General features: G+C 40.6%; 1 protein-coding gene across 1 annotated transcript in view; it reads left to right on the forward strand.

Annotated features, from left to right (window-relative positions):
• zfpm1 (zinc finger protein, FOG family member 1) overlaps nt 1-14,933 on the forward strand; it is a 68,845-nt gene extending 53,912 nt beyond the window's left edge. Inside the window, exons 5-9 of the mRNA XM_058387886.1 lie at nt 7,349-7,439; nt 7,691-7,909; nt 8,817-9,047; nt 9,357-9,584; nt 9,735-14,933. Of these exons, the coding sequence (XP_058243869.1) occupies nt 7,349-7,439; nt 7,691-7,909; nt 8,817-9,047; nt 9,357-9,584; nt 9,735-12,103 (3,138 nt within the window). The 3' untranslated portion in view covers nt 12,104-14,933. The remainder of the gene's footprint in view (nt 1-7,348; nt 7,440-7,690; nt 7,910-8,816; nt 9,048-9,356; nt 9,585-9,734) is intronic.
• Nucleotides 14,934-17,675: the final 2,742 nt, after the last annotated feature.

Here is a 17,675-nt window from a genome sequence, read left to right on the forward strand (position 1 = left end):
TATTTCTAACAGGAAGCAGTGTTAGGGTTTGGTTGTCTCTTTGCATGATTTCCACGTAACTAAGCCTTCAGTCATGTGCTGGAACTCCATCCAGTCATGTGATGCGAAGAGTTTTCTTGTGTCTGGCCAAATAGTTGAACACTGTAGAGATAACACACTGTAGACATTCCTTCTTTCATCATTCATACACACAAAAATATTAACACAGATCCAGGCTTAAGAGATGAAAAAATAATAATAAAGTACACGTTAATGTGCAGTTTATAAAATACCTTTATTTTTATGTAAATAAGTAAAAAAAACATGAATCAGATATCACTGTGGGAGAGATATAATTCACTCTATCCTATTAAGCAGGGAAAGAGAATAGATGCATATGCGTGTATGCAAATTAGGGGTTTTGATGTCTTGTCGAATAAACTCGCCTCCTTTTTTCTCTGAACCGTGCGGGTTTGTTGGCTGAACCCTGTGTGTGATTGGCTGCTTCATCGTTTCCCCCCACCAGACGGACGCTCCTCTTTTATCTCAGCATGGCGCCATCCTCCTGGACAACAAACCTCAATGATTGATTTCGCCTTGATAGTCTCTCATTTCTAAGATTTCATTTATTATCAGGATTTCTAGGTCCGCACCCACCCCCTCCCCTCCCCTCCCTCCATCCCTCCACCCCTCCACCTTTCCTTCACCACCTCCTCCTCCTCCTCTTAATCTCTTTCTCATTCCCTCCCTCCCTTCCTCAAACCTTGTTATCGAAGCGGGGCTTTGTTGATGATTTTCAGTTTGGAACTTTCACATTCGTATTCTATCACATCGGCTCTCCCTCTCACACGGCACTATCTGCGAGCCGAAGGAGTGTGTATCTGCACGAGATAACGGCCAGAGAATCGCACATTCCTGCTTCACTTGCTGTCCCTCCATATCCTCCTACTTGGCTGTCCAAGGCTTAGGCTGAGGGGGTCACAGAGGGTCAGGGCCAGTTCTTCTGAGCCAAGGCGCTCACTCACACTCCAAACCATATACACACACAATCTGAGGATTAAGCCGAACACAAGCAAGTGATAATGTGCACGACAAAATCATACACTCTTTAATCATAAAAATCATACACTCCTGTTTATTTTTCTAATGTTTAAAGCATGTTGGACTCATTATTCCATTATCGCAAAATATAGCACAGCCTTCGTCACCCCCTATAAACCTGATTGTGCTGCAAGACTTGCATAATTGGACATTTAAAGCTGCTATCTGTGATCAGGTTTGAAGCAGCTCTAATGTGGAGGAAGTGTTTAGCGTTGTGGCAGCTTCAGCACCAGTGTAAGGTGGCAGTCCTGACCCGGCATCACTGCCAAGCCTGTGTGATTTACACTCACTCTACAAATTTGCCTTTCCTATGCCCTGCTCTGATAAGCTATCAGCTTTATTCTGCCAGTCCAAATAACACAAGAAATGAGTGCCTGCTCTATGGATACCAGTCCCACAAATGCGCAGGAAACTGCTTGTTCAAAGAAAAAATCTGCTCTCTGAAACAGTTAAAACTTTTTTTTCAATCACTTGATTCATATTTCTTGTACACAGTTATATACCATTATGTTTAAGAAAACAGCCTGCAGTCTGAGCCCACACCAGCCCTGAAGAAGCTCCTGGCCCAGACAGATGTACAAAATATCCATGAGAGATGAGCAACTTTAGCATACAGGTCGCTTTTGTTTCCTCGTTATTGCCATGCTTGCTGCTTTGCAAAAAAAAAAAAAAAAAACCGCTGCCCGAAGGTACATTGGTGAAGAGTGTGGAGTTCAGAGTCTTATCGCACACCAAGCGTCTTTTCATCATGTTTTAGAAACAAGCATCTCCCCTAATCCTCCAATAATCTCTCCAGGAGAACTGCTCTGATAAGCAGTACCACCCACTGCTCTTTTTGGGGGCTCTGCACTTTCCTCAACAGCCTCCACCCCACGAAGGGCGTGTGAAGGTGAGGTGTCCTCACTCTCTCCACCTCTCTCTCTCTCTCGCTGTCTTGCACTCATTCTGATAGGGTTTGTTTACCATGCATTCTATCACTATAGTCTATCTACATCAGCCAGTAGAGTGTCTCAGAGAGTCACCCCTCAGTGCCCAAGCTTTTTGCTGAAAGCGATGCATGAATACTTTCAATTATATTTTCTCTCAATTATCTGTTCAGTGATCGAGGGAAAAGCATGCCAGGCTGCATCTGGTTGAAAAAGCACATCATGTGTGGTACTGAGAGGGCATCCTGAAGAGTGTACCTACAATCAGTCTACTACTCCAGTGGTAGGACAATAAGGAGGATGCAGAATAGCACGAAGAATGAAGGAGAGAGAAAGTGAAGGAATGGTGAGCACAGGAACAGAAAGTAAAAAGCTGGAAAAAAAAACACCTGGAGGATAATTGATGGCAAAATCACAAGGAAAAGTGCCTGAAGGAGGAGGGTGTAGAGAGGAGGGGCTACTTATGTGTTGAATAGTTGATGATCTGACCATGCTATGCCTGAAGTCTGTCAGGAAAGGAAAAGGGAGAGAGCGATAGAGAGAGGAGGGGAGATGAGGGAAAACCTCTGAACCTCATCTCCGGCAGTTTAGGAGCCTGCTTTCCAAGAGTGCCTCGTTTTCTGGTCTCTTATCTCATCCGTTTTAAGTATCAACAGTTTTATATTTTTATGTCGTTTGCATGGAGCTGATCAAATTTTTTGTTTTCTTGGAGAGATAAGTGATGGCCGCTCAGAGGCGTGAGCGTGTGTTTGTAGGCACAAGTGTGTGTGTATGAACACATATGGTTACATTTAATGTATGTATATGTGGGACAGCGAAAGTAATGGAGAAAAGGGAGTGTGTGTGTGTGTGTGAGGCGGATGAGAGAAGCTTTCTGATTATTATCTTCCTTCCTTTTCTTCTCTGTATTTTTGGAGGATTCACACACTGACCTCTTTGTTTGGGACAGTGTGCACCCTTCTCCACCCCCCTGCTGGGAAAGAAACCATTTCCTGTAGCGGAGAGATAGAGAGAGGGGCAGACAGAGGGAGAGTGGAGGCTGAGAGAAAGGGGGGTGAGAAAGGGATGTGCGGAGAGATACGGGATAGGAATAGATAGCGAGAAGGAGATGGAGACAAAGAGTGTGTCGGTGCATAAAAAGAGGGCTAGGGATAGATGAGGAGTGGATTAAATGAAGAGATAAAGTGCCAGAGCATAGAAAGATGGAGAAAAAGAGAAGAAGAGAAGGGACAATGAGCCAGGTCTTGATTATTCACCTTCTACGTCTGTCCAAAGTGAGGTCTGAAAAGACATTGCTCTGAATTTTGTACTTGTTCAACGTCTTATTTCAAAGCCAAAAAGACTATCAATATTAATATTTTTACTACTGTCACAAAAGTTATCATAAGAAATTTCAGCACTCAAATACAAAATTTGACACATTTATCAAAAGCAGAACAATCTTAAATGTTGTTCTAATGGGCCTATAGTGCACTATGTAGTTCTACAATGCTTAAGTTGTGAATAGTGAGCAATTTGGGATTGTGCCCTCAATTCTTGGGTGAAGGTAACTTGAAGTAGATTTGAAACTAAACATCTACAAAAACTTTTTTTTTTCCAGTAAATATAGCTAAAATGAGTCTGAAGGTTTATACTAATAGGTTTTTTCCTCCATGTGAATTTCATTACATTATGATATTATAAGCAGTGGAATTTGAAGGTAAAAAGAAAACCCCACTTTACATCCTGCAAAATAGATACACTTTGCTTCCATTTGTTCAGTCCCAGCTCTCCAGTCCAAAACAATGTGGTGTGATTACAGGTTAAAAGATGAGGGATTTTTTTTTATATATATATATATCTATATAAGTCATTTGCCTGAAACTTTTACCAGTGTAAAGGTGTTTTTGTGAGGGGTAAGAGAGTTTGTTGTGTGTGCATGGCTTGTGTTCAGATGTATTTGCTTGGTTGTACATGTTTTTGGAACATTTTGCTGGTATCCAACAGGAAAACACTTTTTTTTTTCATTAACAAAAACAGCAGCATTTAGTTTAAAAAAAAAAAACATAAATAAATGAACTATAATCACTGAAAAATGTTTCTTTTCATTCATTGAGGTTAAGTTAATGATAAACATTTAGGTGTAAGTATAGCATCAATTAACAGCATTAATAAATCTGTTTATGGAAGGTCTTCATAAGGAGGGCAAGGTGTGTGTGTGTGTGTGTGTGTGTTGGGAAGGTGCTTCTTCTTTTTTCCTGATGATATGTGGGTATGTGTGTGTGTGGCAGGGTTGCTGCTTAATATCAGACCAAATAATTAGATTGGCTATCGTCGGGGTGGCAACAGTGCGGGAATCAAGCAGATTAAAGCCGGGATTAATATTCATGAAGCACTGGGACTCGGACGAGGGGGCTTAGAATGCACCTCAAAGACTCTCACACTGAAGAGCTTAGAGAAGAGAGAGAGCGAGAGAGAGAAGATTAATAACAATTATTATTATTGTCACTATTCATTCCTGTTCCTTATTACTCTGTGTGGATGCTTGTTGATATAAATGAATTGATTTAAGAGAGAAAAAAGAGTGGGGAGAAAGAAAGGGGAAAATGTGTAAGAGTAAATGATCAATAGGGAAGAAAGCATGTGGCACAGTAAAGACACGTGAATCTGAATGATTTTTTTTTTTTTTTATCATCCGTCAAGACACCAGCTCTTACACAAACTGCAAAAGTATATACTAATAAAAGATTAAATGAAAGATTAAATCAAATCACACTTTCATTATTATGATGTTTAATTTAAAAAACAACAACACACAAATAAGGATTTATACCACCACCACCACTTGGTATTGAGGTTGCAGCATTATGAGATTATGAACCATCTAGTATTGGGTATTGTCTGGTTAAGATGACCACTGCTTTTATAGCATATGTGTAATTATTATTTCAACATGTTACCCTGCAGTGAGTAAAGAACTGAAAGAATGTTGACTCTATACTTACTTAGAATGGTCTGAAGTCTGAAGGCAGTTGTTCATGATTTTATTTTTAAGTGAAAATATATTTCTGGATTATTAAGCTCCAACTACAAATTCAAATAATTTTTTAGAGAAGAATTGCCTTTAATTTTGTAAGACTTACAGTGTTACCAGTATCGTGTGGGAGGATAACAAACCTTCAGGAAAATGTAAGCAGTCAGAATGTTTCGTTGTGTGCCTCCTCCAGGGGCCTTCATTGTTGGCTGTAGTTGTGAAATCAGGTTTTATATATTCACAAGTTTGTTATTGATTGAATTCAACAACAGACCTTAGTCTTGTGATATTTCGCTCTGATCTGAAGTATTGGAGAAAGCTTCCTTCTTAAACGTGTAATAAACGTCCCTGCATTGTGTGAGTGAGAGAAAGAAGGAAAGCTTGTGAATGAACGTGTGTAATCTGTGAACAGGTGTGGCCATGCGTGTTGAGTCAGAAAGGGTGGCTGAACACACTGCCCTCTCCTTTTGTGCAGCCCAAAGTCGAGTCGTGTTAAATGAGTCTGAAACAAATTAGCAGAAGCACGCAGCACTTATGGCACAGACGGCTCCGGCATTGGGTTTCAAATTAAAACAAAAGGAGCCCTATCTCCTTATCAGCACTAGTTCCCCATGAAATACAATACGGACCGTATCTTCAGGCAAGAACAGACAGATTTAGAAAGAAACCCTTCAGCTGTCCTCCATGGCTGGCTGTCTCATCTCACTGCCCTGACGCTTGGTTCCTTTCATCCTTGGCTTCTATGCTGAAGAGATGTCTTTCATATTCTCTAGTCTTTAATGTTTGGTGGGATGACAGGGATATGCGGACCGATGCAGCCGCAAGAGCAGCTGCTTTGCTGGTTTTGTGCAATGCAAAAAAAGTGAGTGCGAAGCGCCAGATACTGTCACAGCCTCTGAGGAGCTACTGCCATCTAGTGTAAGTGTATGAGTAGCAGGGCCACTAGTGGCTTGAAGCACAGATTTGGTACAAGATTTTAAATCATTTTTCAGTCCACTCTCCAGGATTCTAGGATGGAGATTCCTGATGTTAAACCCTGTTGCCTTTATATCTGTGATGTTTTGCAAGTATCTAACAGAGGGTTGCAAGGAGCAGGTTCTGTTACTAAGAGAATGGCAGTGTGAAAACTCTTTCCATCAAATATGATGGAAAGAGATTCAGACCATTAAGCAGTACAAATTTATATGTAAATGGAGCGTATAGAGACCTGATTCTTCGTAGCAGGCATCTTGGTTACACTACGCTCTGATCAGCCATAACATTTAACTCGCATGCCTAATATTGTGTAGGTCCTCCTTGTGCTGCCAAAACAGCTGTGACCCATTAAGCATTGGCTCCACAAAACTTTGAAGGTGTGTTGTCGTATCTGGCACAAAGACGTTAGCCACAGACCCTGTAAGTCTTATATATTGTTCGATGGTTTCTCCATAGATTGGACTTGTATGTCCAGCACATGCCAGAGATGTTTGGGCAAGTGAACAATGTTATTCACTTCATCTACCAGTGGTTTTAATGTTATGGTTGGTCAGTGTATAAATCTCATAAATGAATCAATAAATCATATAAGCAAGTTAACCTGGACATCATTTGATCCCCTTATTGTCTTATTGTAATTAAGTCAGTAATTGGGTATATACCTTCATATGCATGTGTGTCTGTGTTTCTTTGTGTGTGAATGTATCCATGCCTATATGTATTATGATAAGCCTGTGGGAATGATGGACAGAATGTTTTAGGAGCTCTGGATAAAGAGCACACTGTGTGTAACAGTGTTAATTCTAATATTCCCAAGTCTCCAGAGGTATATCACTTACGGATGCGCACACTTGTGCACACACACACAGCTTTGCATATTCAGGTCAGATCATGAGAGACATTGTAGTGAATTAAAAGTCATTAGAGTCTTGATATATCTCCTTTCTTAACCATTCTGCTGCTCTATCTGTGTTCATTTAATTTCTTTGAGGCCCTCTCTATTGCCATTTCCTTGAGCAATTGTCCCTGTTATAAGATTCTCCGCTAAAGGAGTTAACAGGATATATTATATAGACCGACTGTAGTCTGTGGTGATTTCACCATTTGCTCAGACTTAACCTGACTGCAGTTTTATTAACGAGAATCTGTGCATGAAAATAGTTTCAATAAAGTTGGAATACATGGAGTATTTTAAATGGGTTTTTATGTGTTATTAACATGTAGTATTTAGTATATAGTATTATGTAGTATTTTAAATGACAGCGCACTTTACTATTCCTCAAGTCTGTTATTATGAGTCCAAAGATTCATTCTTTCTAACAATGATTTATTGTCTGTATTTTCCTGTCTGTAGACTCTGGTGTGTGAGGATGTGGATTGTTGGCTCACAAGAATCCCTGTGACCTCCTGTTCCTCAGAAGCAAACTGCATCATATACAGTCAAGGTACTATAGCACTCACTCCACGCAACCAACTCAGCACATCCCTTTATACTTTATACTTTAATTACATTGATAGTAAACTAGAACTAGATCTGGGTAAATAGTGTTTCTTTCTGTTGAAGGTTTATACAGTCCTCCTGGTCAACCTGAACCGCTTTTATAATAATAAAGAGTTTCAGCATGGCTATAGATTTTGGGATTAGAAGTCTGATTGCCTTCAAATTTACTGAAGCCACTGTCTGTTTTCTTTTCAGATGATGGTCTATACTGTAAGCTCACTCAAGAGGTCTTTAGTGGAGATGCTTTAGTGGCCATCCTTTCCTGGACCAGCTCAGCACAGCAGGCTGCGACCCAAACTCATAATCCCCCAATGAAGGAGGAGCCAGAATACCCAGCAACCCTGCCTTCTGATATCCAGCTCCTCCCACAGCAGGCTGGCATGGCTGCCATTTTGGCAACTGCAGTTGTTAACAGTGAGTCACTATTATCTTACAAGTGAATTTTGTTCTTTGTGTGTGTGTTACCACTACAAAGTTCAGTAATTAGGATAAAATCAGGACATATAACGTCAGGCCTTGGTTTTCAAACAAATAAACTGCAGCAACATTTATTAAGTTTCAATATTAAACATTTAGTAATGTCACCAGCAGGTGGCAGTATTGTGTCATCTGAGTGCAAGTGAGACGTGCGCTGGTGATACGGGTAATTCACTTGGAATAGAGTACAGCTATCTGTATTGCACATACACTGTCTCTCCCTTTCTTTTTCTCTTTCACACTCTATCTATCTGTCTTTCTTACATCCTGCTATGGGCTGCTGAGTTGTGCAAGGTGTGGGAGTGGACACATCTGTGCTATGATGAGTGTGTAATTAATCTCAGTAAATCAAGCTAAAGGTTAAAACCTGATCAGCTCTATTCTTCAGTCATGTAGCATTAGCCATATAGTAAAGAGATAGGTAATTATGGGGTGCTACGGTCGTTATCCAATATACCTTGTTTAACATGCCTTGACACCAGATTTATACAATTATACAAGTCTTCTCAATCCTGTTGCCTTGGAGATTGGCGGTTGCTTTCTCTGTTTTAATGTGTGCGTCATACATTGTATGTGACTTGTGTAGCCCACACTTATGATGCATTTAAACTGATTGTGTCATTAGTTAATATTCATATATAAATATAACCTGTGCATTTCACTACCAGTAGCAAAGTGTATTCCCCTTTCGGTTTTATTATAAAGCTGCAAAGAGCCATTTTTACAGACCTGATTTCTGATATCTCTTCAGACTACAAACATAAAAATCTAGAGCTAACACAGAAATTATATTTCATTTATTGATTTCATGATATTAACAAACTTGTGGGTGTGTATTTCTCAGAGGATATCTTCCCATGCAAAGACTGTGGGATCTGGTACAGAAGTGAGAGAAACCTGCAAGCTCATCTCATGTACTACTGTGCCAGCCGTCAGAAGCAAAAGGCCACGGCTTCCCCTCCACAGGACAAGCCCAAAGACTCCTACGCTAATGAGAGAGTGTGCCCATTCCCCCAGTGCAACAAGAGTTGTCCCAGTGCCAGCTCACTGGAAATCCACATGAGAACACACAGCGGTGAGTGTCACCTCTTTCTTTCTTTCTCTAACTCATTCTCTCTAGCTCTCTTTCTTTCACTTCTTTTCTCTTATTGTCCTTCCATTTCTCACATTTCCCTTTCTCTGTTACTCTCTCACTGTCCACTCTCTCAATTAATCTTTCAGACTTTTCAATTATTATTCATGAATAATTCATTTTGTGCATCGCCAATTTAGCAGCTCACTAAGTGCTTTTCATTAACAATTTTCTAGCTTACAAAATATGTAAGCAAAACACAATGCATACTGTTTGCCTAACAATCTATGGATGTATGTGTCTCTACTCCAGGTGAGCGTCCATTTGTCTGTTTGATCTGCTTGTCTGCATTCACTACCAAGGCCAACTGTGAGCGGCATTTGAAGGTGCACACTGACACTCTGAATGGAGTGTGTCATGGCTGTGGATTCATCTCTACAACTCGAGACATCCTCTACAGCCATCTGGTCACTAGCCACATGGTTTGCCAGCCTGGTTCTCGCAGTGAAGGCTACTCCCCCAAACTTCCAGTGGCTGCAGGTAGACATTACAACTGGGATTACCTAATTCATATGAATCTCAACCTTTACTAAAATGTAGATTGACAGTGCTTCATTTTCTGACTTGAATCTGTTTTGCTTCCCCACATTTCCTTAAGGTTCTTACTCTTTCCCTTTTTCTGTCCAACAGGCCTGAGTTCTGGAGACTCTGGCATATTGCTGAAGTGTCAGGTGTGTGGATTTTCAGCAGACACACCTGCTCTGCTCCAACAGCATGTCCACACCCACCTGGAGGTCAGGGTTCCTGTTGAAAGGAGCCACACACCTCGTCAAGGTAGCCCTGTAACCTCAGAGCTCTCAGAGTCTCAGGACCAAGAGCTATCAGCCAGCATGCCCAGATCAGACTCTTCCAGCCCTGGGGCCAATGGTGGAGCAGCCACTTCCCGTGGATATAATTCTCCAGAACAGTTGAAGATCAAGGAAGAACCACAGTCTGACTCGGAGAGCAAAACAAGGGACGAAGAGCAGGATGGCAATAATATTGAACAAGCAACAGAGCCGAGCTCTCCCATTCCTACCTCTCCTAAGAGTCCCTCAGTCATTGCAGTGAAGGCAGAGCCAGCCAGTCCCACTCCAGGCTCTAGCCCTGTTCACTTGGGAGCAGGTGGATCAGTGTTACCTGGTGGTGCTTTGTTTCTGCCCCCTTATCTCTTCAGCCCTGAGGCTGCCATCATGCCCCAGGCATCTGAAATTCTGGCCAAAATGTCTGAGATGGTACATAGTAGGCTGAAGAGTGGGCAGGTCCCAGCATCTGCACAGGGTTTCTACTCTGCAGGCTCTCCTGCTGGTGTCCCTAAGGGGGCAACATGCTTTGAGTGTGACATCACTTTTAATAACATCAACAACTATTATGCCCATAAGAGATTGTACTGCTCTAGCAGACACCAGCAAGGGGAGGGATCGGGCATGGTAACAGATGATCCAGCAACCACAGCACCCCTTTCAGGTAATGATGCCTCTCCACAAGAAGGACCATGCAATTCTACAACATCAGCTTCCCCTAGCTACACTGACTCTGCAGTGGCTGCCCCAGTTACAGACACCAAGCCACCTGAGGTGAAGAGTGAGACTCCAGGACTGAAAGACACTGCATGCTCATCTTCCTCAGAGGGTGAGGGGGGTGGAGGAGGTAGGGTAAGTGAGGGGAGTCAAAGCCCTGCAGAAATAAGTGGATCAGCTGAAGACGTGGATGAGGATACCACTCGCACCTTTTGCCAGGCCTGCAATATCCGCTTCAGCAGACATGAGAACTACATTGTCCATAAGAGATTTTACTGTGCCTCACGTCATGACCCTTCCAACCAGCGTCTCGTGGCAGGCAAGGCTGCCTTTGTGCCACAGCCCATTCGTACACGGAAACGCAAAAAGATGTATGAAATCCACATGGCACGGAATGAGGCCCTGGCAAGTGCTGCTGCCCTTCCTGCTGTACCAGGCATGCCAGTGAAACAAGAGTGTGCCAGTGCGCATTCTGGGCCACTTGTGGCCACAGTTGCCAGCTCTGCTAGCAGTTCTAGTCCAGAGGCTGATGGCCCCATTGACCTTAGCAAAAAGCCCTGCTTGCGGGAGAACTCAAGAGGAAATAATATTACAGCATTGCCCCTTACGGATTATCACAAATGTACAGCCTGCAGCATCAGCTTCAATAGCATTGAGAATTACTTGGCTCACAAAACTTACTACTGCCCTGCCACCGCCTTGCAACCTCAAACACGCGAGCAGCTGCATCGGCTTAAGAGACCCGCTTCCACTTCCCCTAAGAACAGAGTTCCTGATCTCCATCCTGACACCAAAAGCCACCAAACTGGAAAATCCACAGTGGTCCCTCACACCTCTGTCTTACACAGTCTGGAGTCTACCTCTCATTCTGTGCCTGGGGTGAAGACCCCCAGCACTCCTCCTGTGATTTGTCCTTACTGCCCTCCTAATCGGGCAGTGACCTCTGATCTGGTGGAGCATTTCAAGACGGCTCATGGGCTGGTCCTTACCACGCAGCAGCAGTCTGAGGTCCAACCACCCAATGTTAGTCCAAGTAACAGCCTCAGTCCTCGCAATGGAGCTCCACTAACACCTCCCAAACCAGGCCCCAGGTCCCAAAGGGATGGTGTAAACGGCCGGACCAAGAGGGAGCCTGCCTCTCCCTCCTCTCCCCTGCTCAATGGAAGTCCTATACCACAACATCCTATTGGGTCTGGCTCTCCTAAAGCAGCCCCTCCTGCCCTCTCACCCACAGGTTCAATTTCTCTGACTGTGTCGCCTGTGTCTGATACCTTGAGGGACTCGGGGTCACAAGGACACACCACCACTCAGTTGGTTGTCCCAGAGAAAGGTTTAAGCCACAGTGCTCCAACCACACCCAAGGCGGTCCTTGCAACAGCATTACAAAATGGGAATACGCGCTACTGTCGGCTGTGCAACATTAAATTCAGCAGTCTGTCCACCTTCATTGCACACAAAAAGTACTACTGCTCCTCCCACAGTGCTGAACATGTCAAGTGAGCCTTCCATTCACATCATTACCATCAACTCTGCAAGTGCCAAGTGTCACATGTGCAAGTGGCTTTGCCCTGCCCAATCTCAACGTTATATGAAAGTGGGACTGTTACTATCCAGGAGCTGAGGTTGCAATGCCAACCCTGCTGTTTCTGCTGTTGTTATTATGGTAACTTATTGCTTATTATGGGTCACATTTATATTACACTAAATAATAAGACATGCTACCTGTGCACAGAAATGTGCCCAATTGACCTATAACTATACTTGTAACGGCCCCGCCAAGTTTAACCCATGTATTATATTTGCTGATGGGGCACTAGATCCCACATTTATTCATATTAATTCACTCTTTTGCTTTTGCTTTAATCACTCATGTGCTTGATGTTGATGTTAATTATTTCAATGGTAGCATCATGCATCATGTCCCAGACCGATTGTAGTTTTTCTGAGCCATTAATAGTTATTCATTTGGGGAACGTCTGTCCCCTAGTGTAATTGTATAACTCAAGTCTCTTAATTTCATGATGTACTACAATATTTTTGTCCATACACTGAAGCATCTTTTATAAGAAAAAAAAAAGAAAAACAGAGTAGCTCAATAGATACTGGTTTTGTGAAGTTACCGGTTCCACATGGAAGATTTGAAGAAGGGATTATATGAATTTATGTGTCCTTTAAGTCTTTACTTATTTTACTTTCACAGAATACTACCTACTGTCTTTTTATGAAAAAGATTTATATTTTTGTTTCTATGTGTATATATATATTTTTTTCATACTGTTGATAGCAACCATTTCAAGGGTAGTGTATTGTATGTTCTTAGTTTTTAGGTATGTGTCTATTCATGGTAATTTCTGGGACACTGAGTACTCCTGTTTTCACAGTTGTCAGCATTGCATTTGTAGTATCTGATTGGTAAGTGTTGGAATAGTGCATCATGATTGCACTATATTCTTTCTCAGTATTGGCTCATTACTCTGGGTCAGAGGTTTTATATGAGGTGGTCGAGAACACCAGTCCATGAATCTTCATGAAGGTTTTGTTTAAGAAAGATGGGATGTGGATGTCTGGTCAGTCTCCTTCTCTGTCTTTAACTTAGTCACTCCACAAGCACTCACATTCACAGCCCTGTCTACCTGCTGATAAACTGTTGTCTGTACTGTGTACTATGGTATGGACACTCTCTACACTCACTGGCAAATCTTGAATGGTGTGTGACAATAGGTTGCTGTTGTTTCCATTTTTAATCCAGCAATGAAGTTTAGCATATAAAATATATATGTCAGAGGGTTCTAGCAAAATAAAGATTTACTTTAAACATTCACATTAATCTCTCTTGCAAAGTGTTGAGTCTCACTGGTATCCCAGTGCATCCCCACAATTCCCTATTCACATATTTAGGAGTATGTCATTTGGAAGTTGCAGCGTAGTGCAATCTTTACATCTTGAACAAGCTACCTTGCAAAGCCTTATTTGAAGACACAAATGAGTATGTCTGAAACAGCTAGCAAGTGGACTTCTCTTCCGTTACTAGAGCCGTTTCTGGTGTTACAAAAACCATAGGCTGCTCTCTCAAGAGACAGAGCAGGTAAGATTTCTCTGTGCAGTGGGTTGAATTGGTGCTACACCAGTTGTACGCCGCACACAACTGTTTATTATTCTGTTGTTTTGCCTTTGCTAACTATCACATACTCATGACCAGTGCTGAAGGCCCATTTTACCTATCTGGTTCCTGTTTTTATTGCACTGTGTTGTATAAAATTGCTGAATGTTTTACTTTAAGAAGCTTTTTTTTTGTATTGTATTTAAGTTTGACAGCACTTTTCCTTGTCCAATCCTATGTCTGAAGGACTGATAAACATTTGAATTACAAAGTTAATTAAGGTATTTTGTGTATAATTACAAACATTGTTGGAAAAATGATTATGAATGTCATACCTTGTTCTTTTTTTAATTGCAGTCTCTATGAAATGTTCCACTACACACTTGTCCAAACTATGCATGGGAAAAAAATAAACAGTCCTGGAGGAAATTTTAAGTGCAAAGTTCTGCCCTCCTGTACTCACTTAATTCAGTTCTACAGTTTATTCAGTCAGAAACATTAGATCCTCAATTAAACATACATTCTACCCACCAGAAATTACATAATGTGATTAGACTGAATTGTTTGTCATTATTTGCATATTTGTACTGAAAGTATTTTCTTAATTTATAACTTTATTATGCTAATGAGCTCTCTGGGGCAAGTGTGACCTGCAGTCCATCACTGTTTGAAGAACTTTTGCACATACTTTTGCATAATTTTATTATATATATATTTTTTAAACCAAAGATTGATTGGGTCTTTGGTGATTACAGTGGGTTCAGTGTCCTACAAAAACACAAATACCTTCACTGTGTGGACATTTTGCTTTACTAAATGAGTTTGTTTTGTTCACACTTAAGTTATTGCGTATTTCTATCAGCCTTCAAGTCTTCATTACTCAATCATCTCTTTCAATGCCGGCGTTGTTTAGTCAGTGCACCCTCTGGGCTCTGGCTGCAATTATCAGAATAAAAAAGACTTTTTTACTTCTTAAAGCTTCAAGGCTATTCAGCTGTGCAAATTAATAACACAGTTGGATGTCTGTACCTGTGGATTGTTTTTCAGGATAAATTCACTTGATAGACTTCTCTAAAGGTAAGAAAAATCTGAGGTCAATATGACTTGTTTTTTTTCTTACCCTCTCACAGTGAATCAAGGCCACATGCTTTCATTGCTGAAAGGTCTTGGAATGCAGTGATCTTTGTTGCTTTGAAGGTGTTTTGTGAATCTGTAAAAAGTGTTTATTTTTTGAATATTGATCACTTTAAAATAATAAAAAAAAAAAACATGTAGTTGTAACTTTGTGTGCAAAATGAATATAACATGCTTGTGTTAAAATTCATGGTTATGCATGATTCAGACAAGAGGGATAGATTATGTCCTGTTGATTGAATTAAAGTCGCAAGTGAAAGCCTTGGTAATGGGCAAGGTGCATATATTATGCAGTTCAAGCAGACATAATGTAGCTTCAGAAAATAAATTTGATTCAGATTATGTGTAATCACTTGAAAGCTACAGATTCAGGCCTTTTTGGGACTTGGCAAGTGTCATTTCGATTCTCATATTTTTTATTTTTTTAGATTATTGCACACTTTTAATATAAAATATTCAGATATTAACGAAAAAGCACACAAACTAAAATATGCCATCTGTGTTTCAGCCACCACAGTGTACAGGTCAGGGATGAATCCAACAAAGTATAATAAGTATTTGCTATCTGAAACATCAATGTTTTATGGTTTGCTCTTGGTGCTGTATTTGGTAAACCCTTGTACATCACCAATATGCACTGACTGGTAAAAACAAATAAGTAAATATAGAAAAGAAATTAGGTAGATTATGTTGATTTCAGTAGGGTGTACATAATGAAAGGCTAACAAAACAGTCACAAAAAAAGCGAGAAAAATGGGAAACAAAAACTGAGAGAAGCTGGATTACAAGCCTGGATAACCATCATAGAAGAAAGCAACAGCAATTGCTGGTAATGTAAGTAAGTAATTTTATTTACAATAAAAATGAATAATTCTGGCCTATTGTCTAATATTAATCTTTTTCTTCTTCTTTTTTTTTTTTTACCTCAAAACCAAATGTCTTGGCCTTGCTTTCCAATACCATTCCATACTGGAGATATACACAGCTCTGGAAAAAAAATAATAAGAGACCACTGCAAAATAATCAGTTTCTTATGTTTTTTCTTACAGGTGCATGTATTGGTGAGATGAACAGTTTTGTTTCATTTTTTGTGAACTGCTAACAATATTTCTCCTAAATTCAAAATCTAACTATGCAGTATATGCAGAGCTTTAATAACTCGAACAAAACAAAATGCAAATAATTTGTAAACAAATTGTGTTAATGCTTTGGCTAAATAACATTAAGAAATCAGTATTTGGTGGAATAACCCCGATTTGCACGCGTTTTGGTTCCATGCTCTCCACCAGTTTCTCACACTGCTGTTGGGGAACTTTATACCACTCTTTTTGCAAAGAAGCAAACAGCTCTTTGCAAAAGAGATTGTTTGTGACCATTCATCTTCCTCTTGATGACATTCCAGAGGGTTTCAATAGGGTTCAAATATGGAGATTGGGCAGTGGTCTCTTATTTTTTTCCAGAGCTGTATATGGACAATGACCTTGGTTTGGAAGATGCCTTGGATTTCACCAGATGGAGGCGGCCATGCCATTGTGTGGAAAAACAGTAAAACGGATAAAGAAAAAGATTTTATATATATATATATATATATATATATATATATGAATGAGTGTGTGTGCGTGTGCATGGAGAATTAGAATAGATGAGGTGAAAACATAACTAATGAACAGCATTTATGACTGTAACAGGTATTTATGCTGCACTATAACGTGAGGAACAAGTATTTGCAAAGAGAAGAGCATATCAGTTGCACATTTGAAGAAAGAACCCAATGTTGAACTGAGTTACCCTTTTCTGTCCTCATTACAGTTAGAGTGCTTTGAGGACCATGTTTGGTAGTGATTGCTGAGAGTGAGAACACTTCAGTACTGTAAAGGTGGAAAGGGAATGATAGAGAAAAAGCCTTGGAGTGAGGTAGAGTGCTGCTGGTTATTATTTCCTGATGGTAATGTTCACCAAGCTTTGGCGTCTCTGGAGTAACTCCAGGCAGCTTCTCAGTAACAAAGCAATCATGATGAGCACTGCTTGTTTGCAGTGGAGCTGCGTTTTCCTTATGTCCTTCTAAAGATTCTGCAACAATCGATCAATTCTTCCATGGCTCATTTTCATGGTCAGAATCTTAAGATGTTATCAAGCTACAGTTCACCCATATGAGCAAAGGCAGATTCCATGAGACTTAAGCAATGGTCGAAAGTTTTGCCAGCTTTCAGGAATAAGATAATAGAATACTGTACACACATTTCAGGGCACTGGATGGCTGAGGAATGTGAATGTGGCACCACTCTGTCCCCTCACAAATCACAGCATGTCTATAAGCTTGTATATGTAGAAGATCAAACTTTTCTCCAAGTGTGTTACACTACCCAGTGAAGCATCATGAGCAGGAGTTTCATTTGTCTCAGAGGAAGCACTTCTTAATGCTTACCCTCCCACAGTCCCATATTTTGTCACAATTGACAAAATGTGAGCTGTGGCTGTACCCATCATGAATTTGGTCACCCTTATTACACAGATGCCATGATAGGCAAATAGTGTGGACCATCGATTGGGCAAATATAATCATCTCAAACTCATCTAGACACTGTGTGTATCATCAGAAGGCTAGGCAGCAACTGTCTGTAAAATCTTCAGATTAGCTTTCATTTCTTTGTCCATGCTATTAATTTCTATCATTCAATTAATACAACTATATAACTTTATTTTGCATTCCTTTATCCATCCATGATCCGAGTATAATAGTCTAATTATTGCTAGATGGCTTTCTATTCATTTTATTTGCACCCTAAATAAGGCTTTGTATACCTTCCCCTAGTGTTTTTTATACTGTACATGGTTGTA

Source organism: Hemibagrus wyckioides, linkage group LG04, assembly GCF_019097595.1.
Source record: "Hemibagrus wyckioides isolate EC202008001 linkage group LG04, SWU_Hwy_1.0, whole genome shotgun sequence".
NCBI classification, from domain to species: domain Eukaryota; kingdom Metazoa; phylum Chordata; class Actinopteri; order Siluriformes; family Bagridae; genus Hemibagrus; species Hemibagrus wyckioides.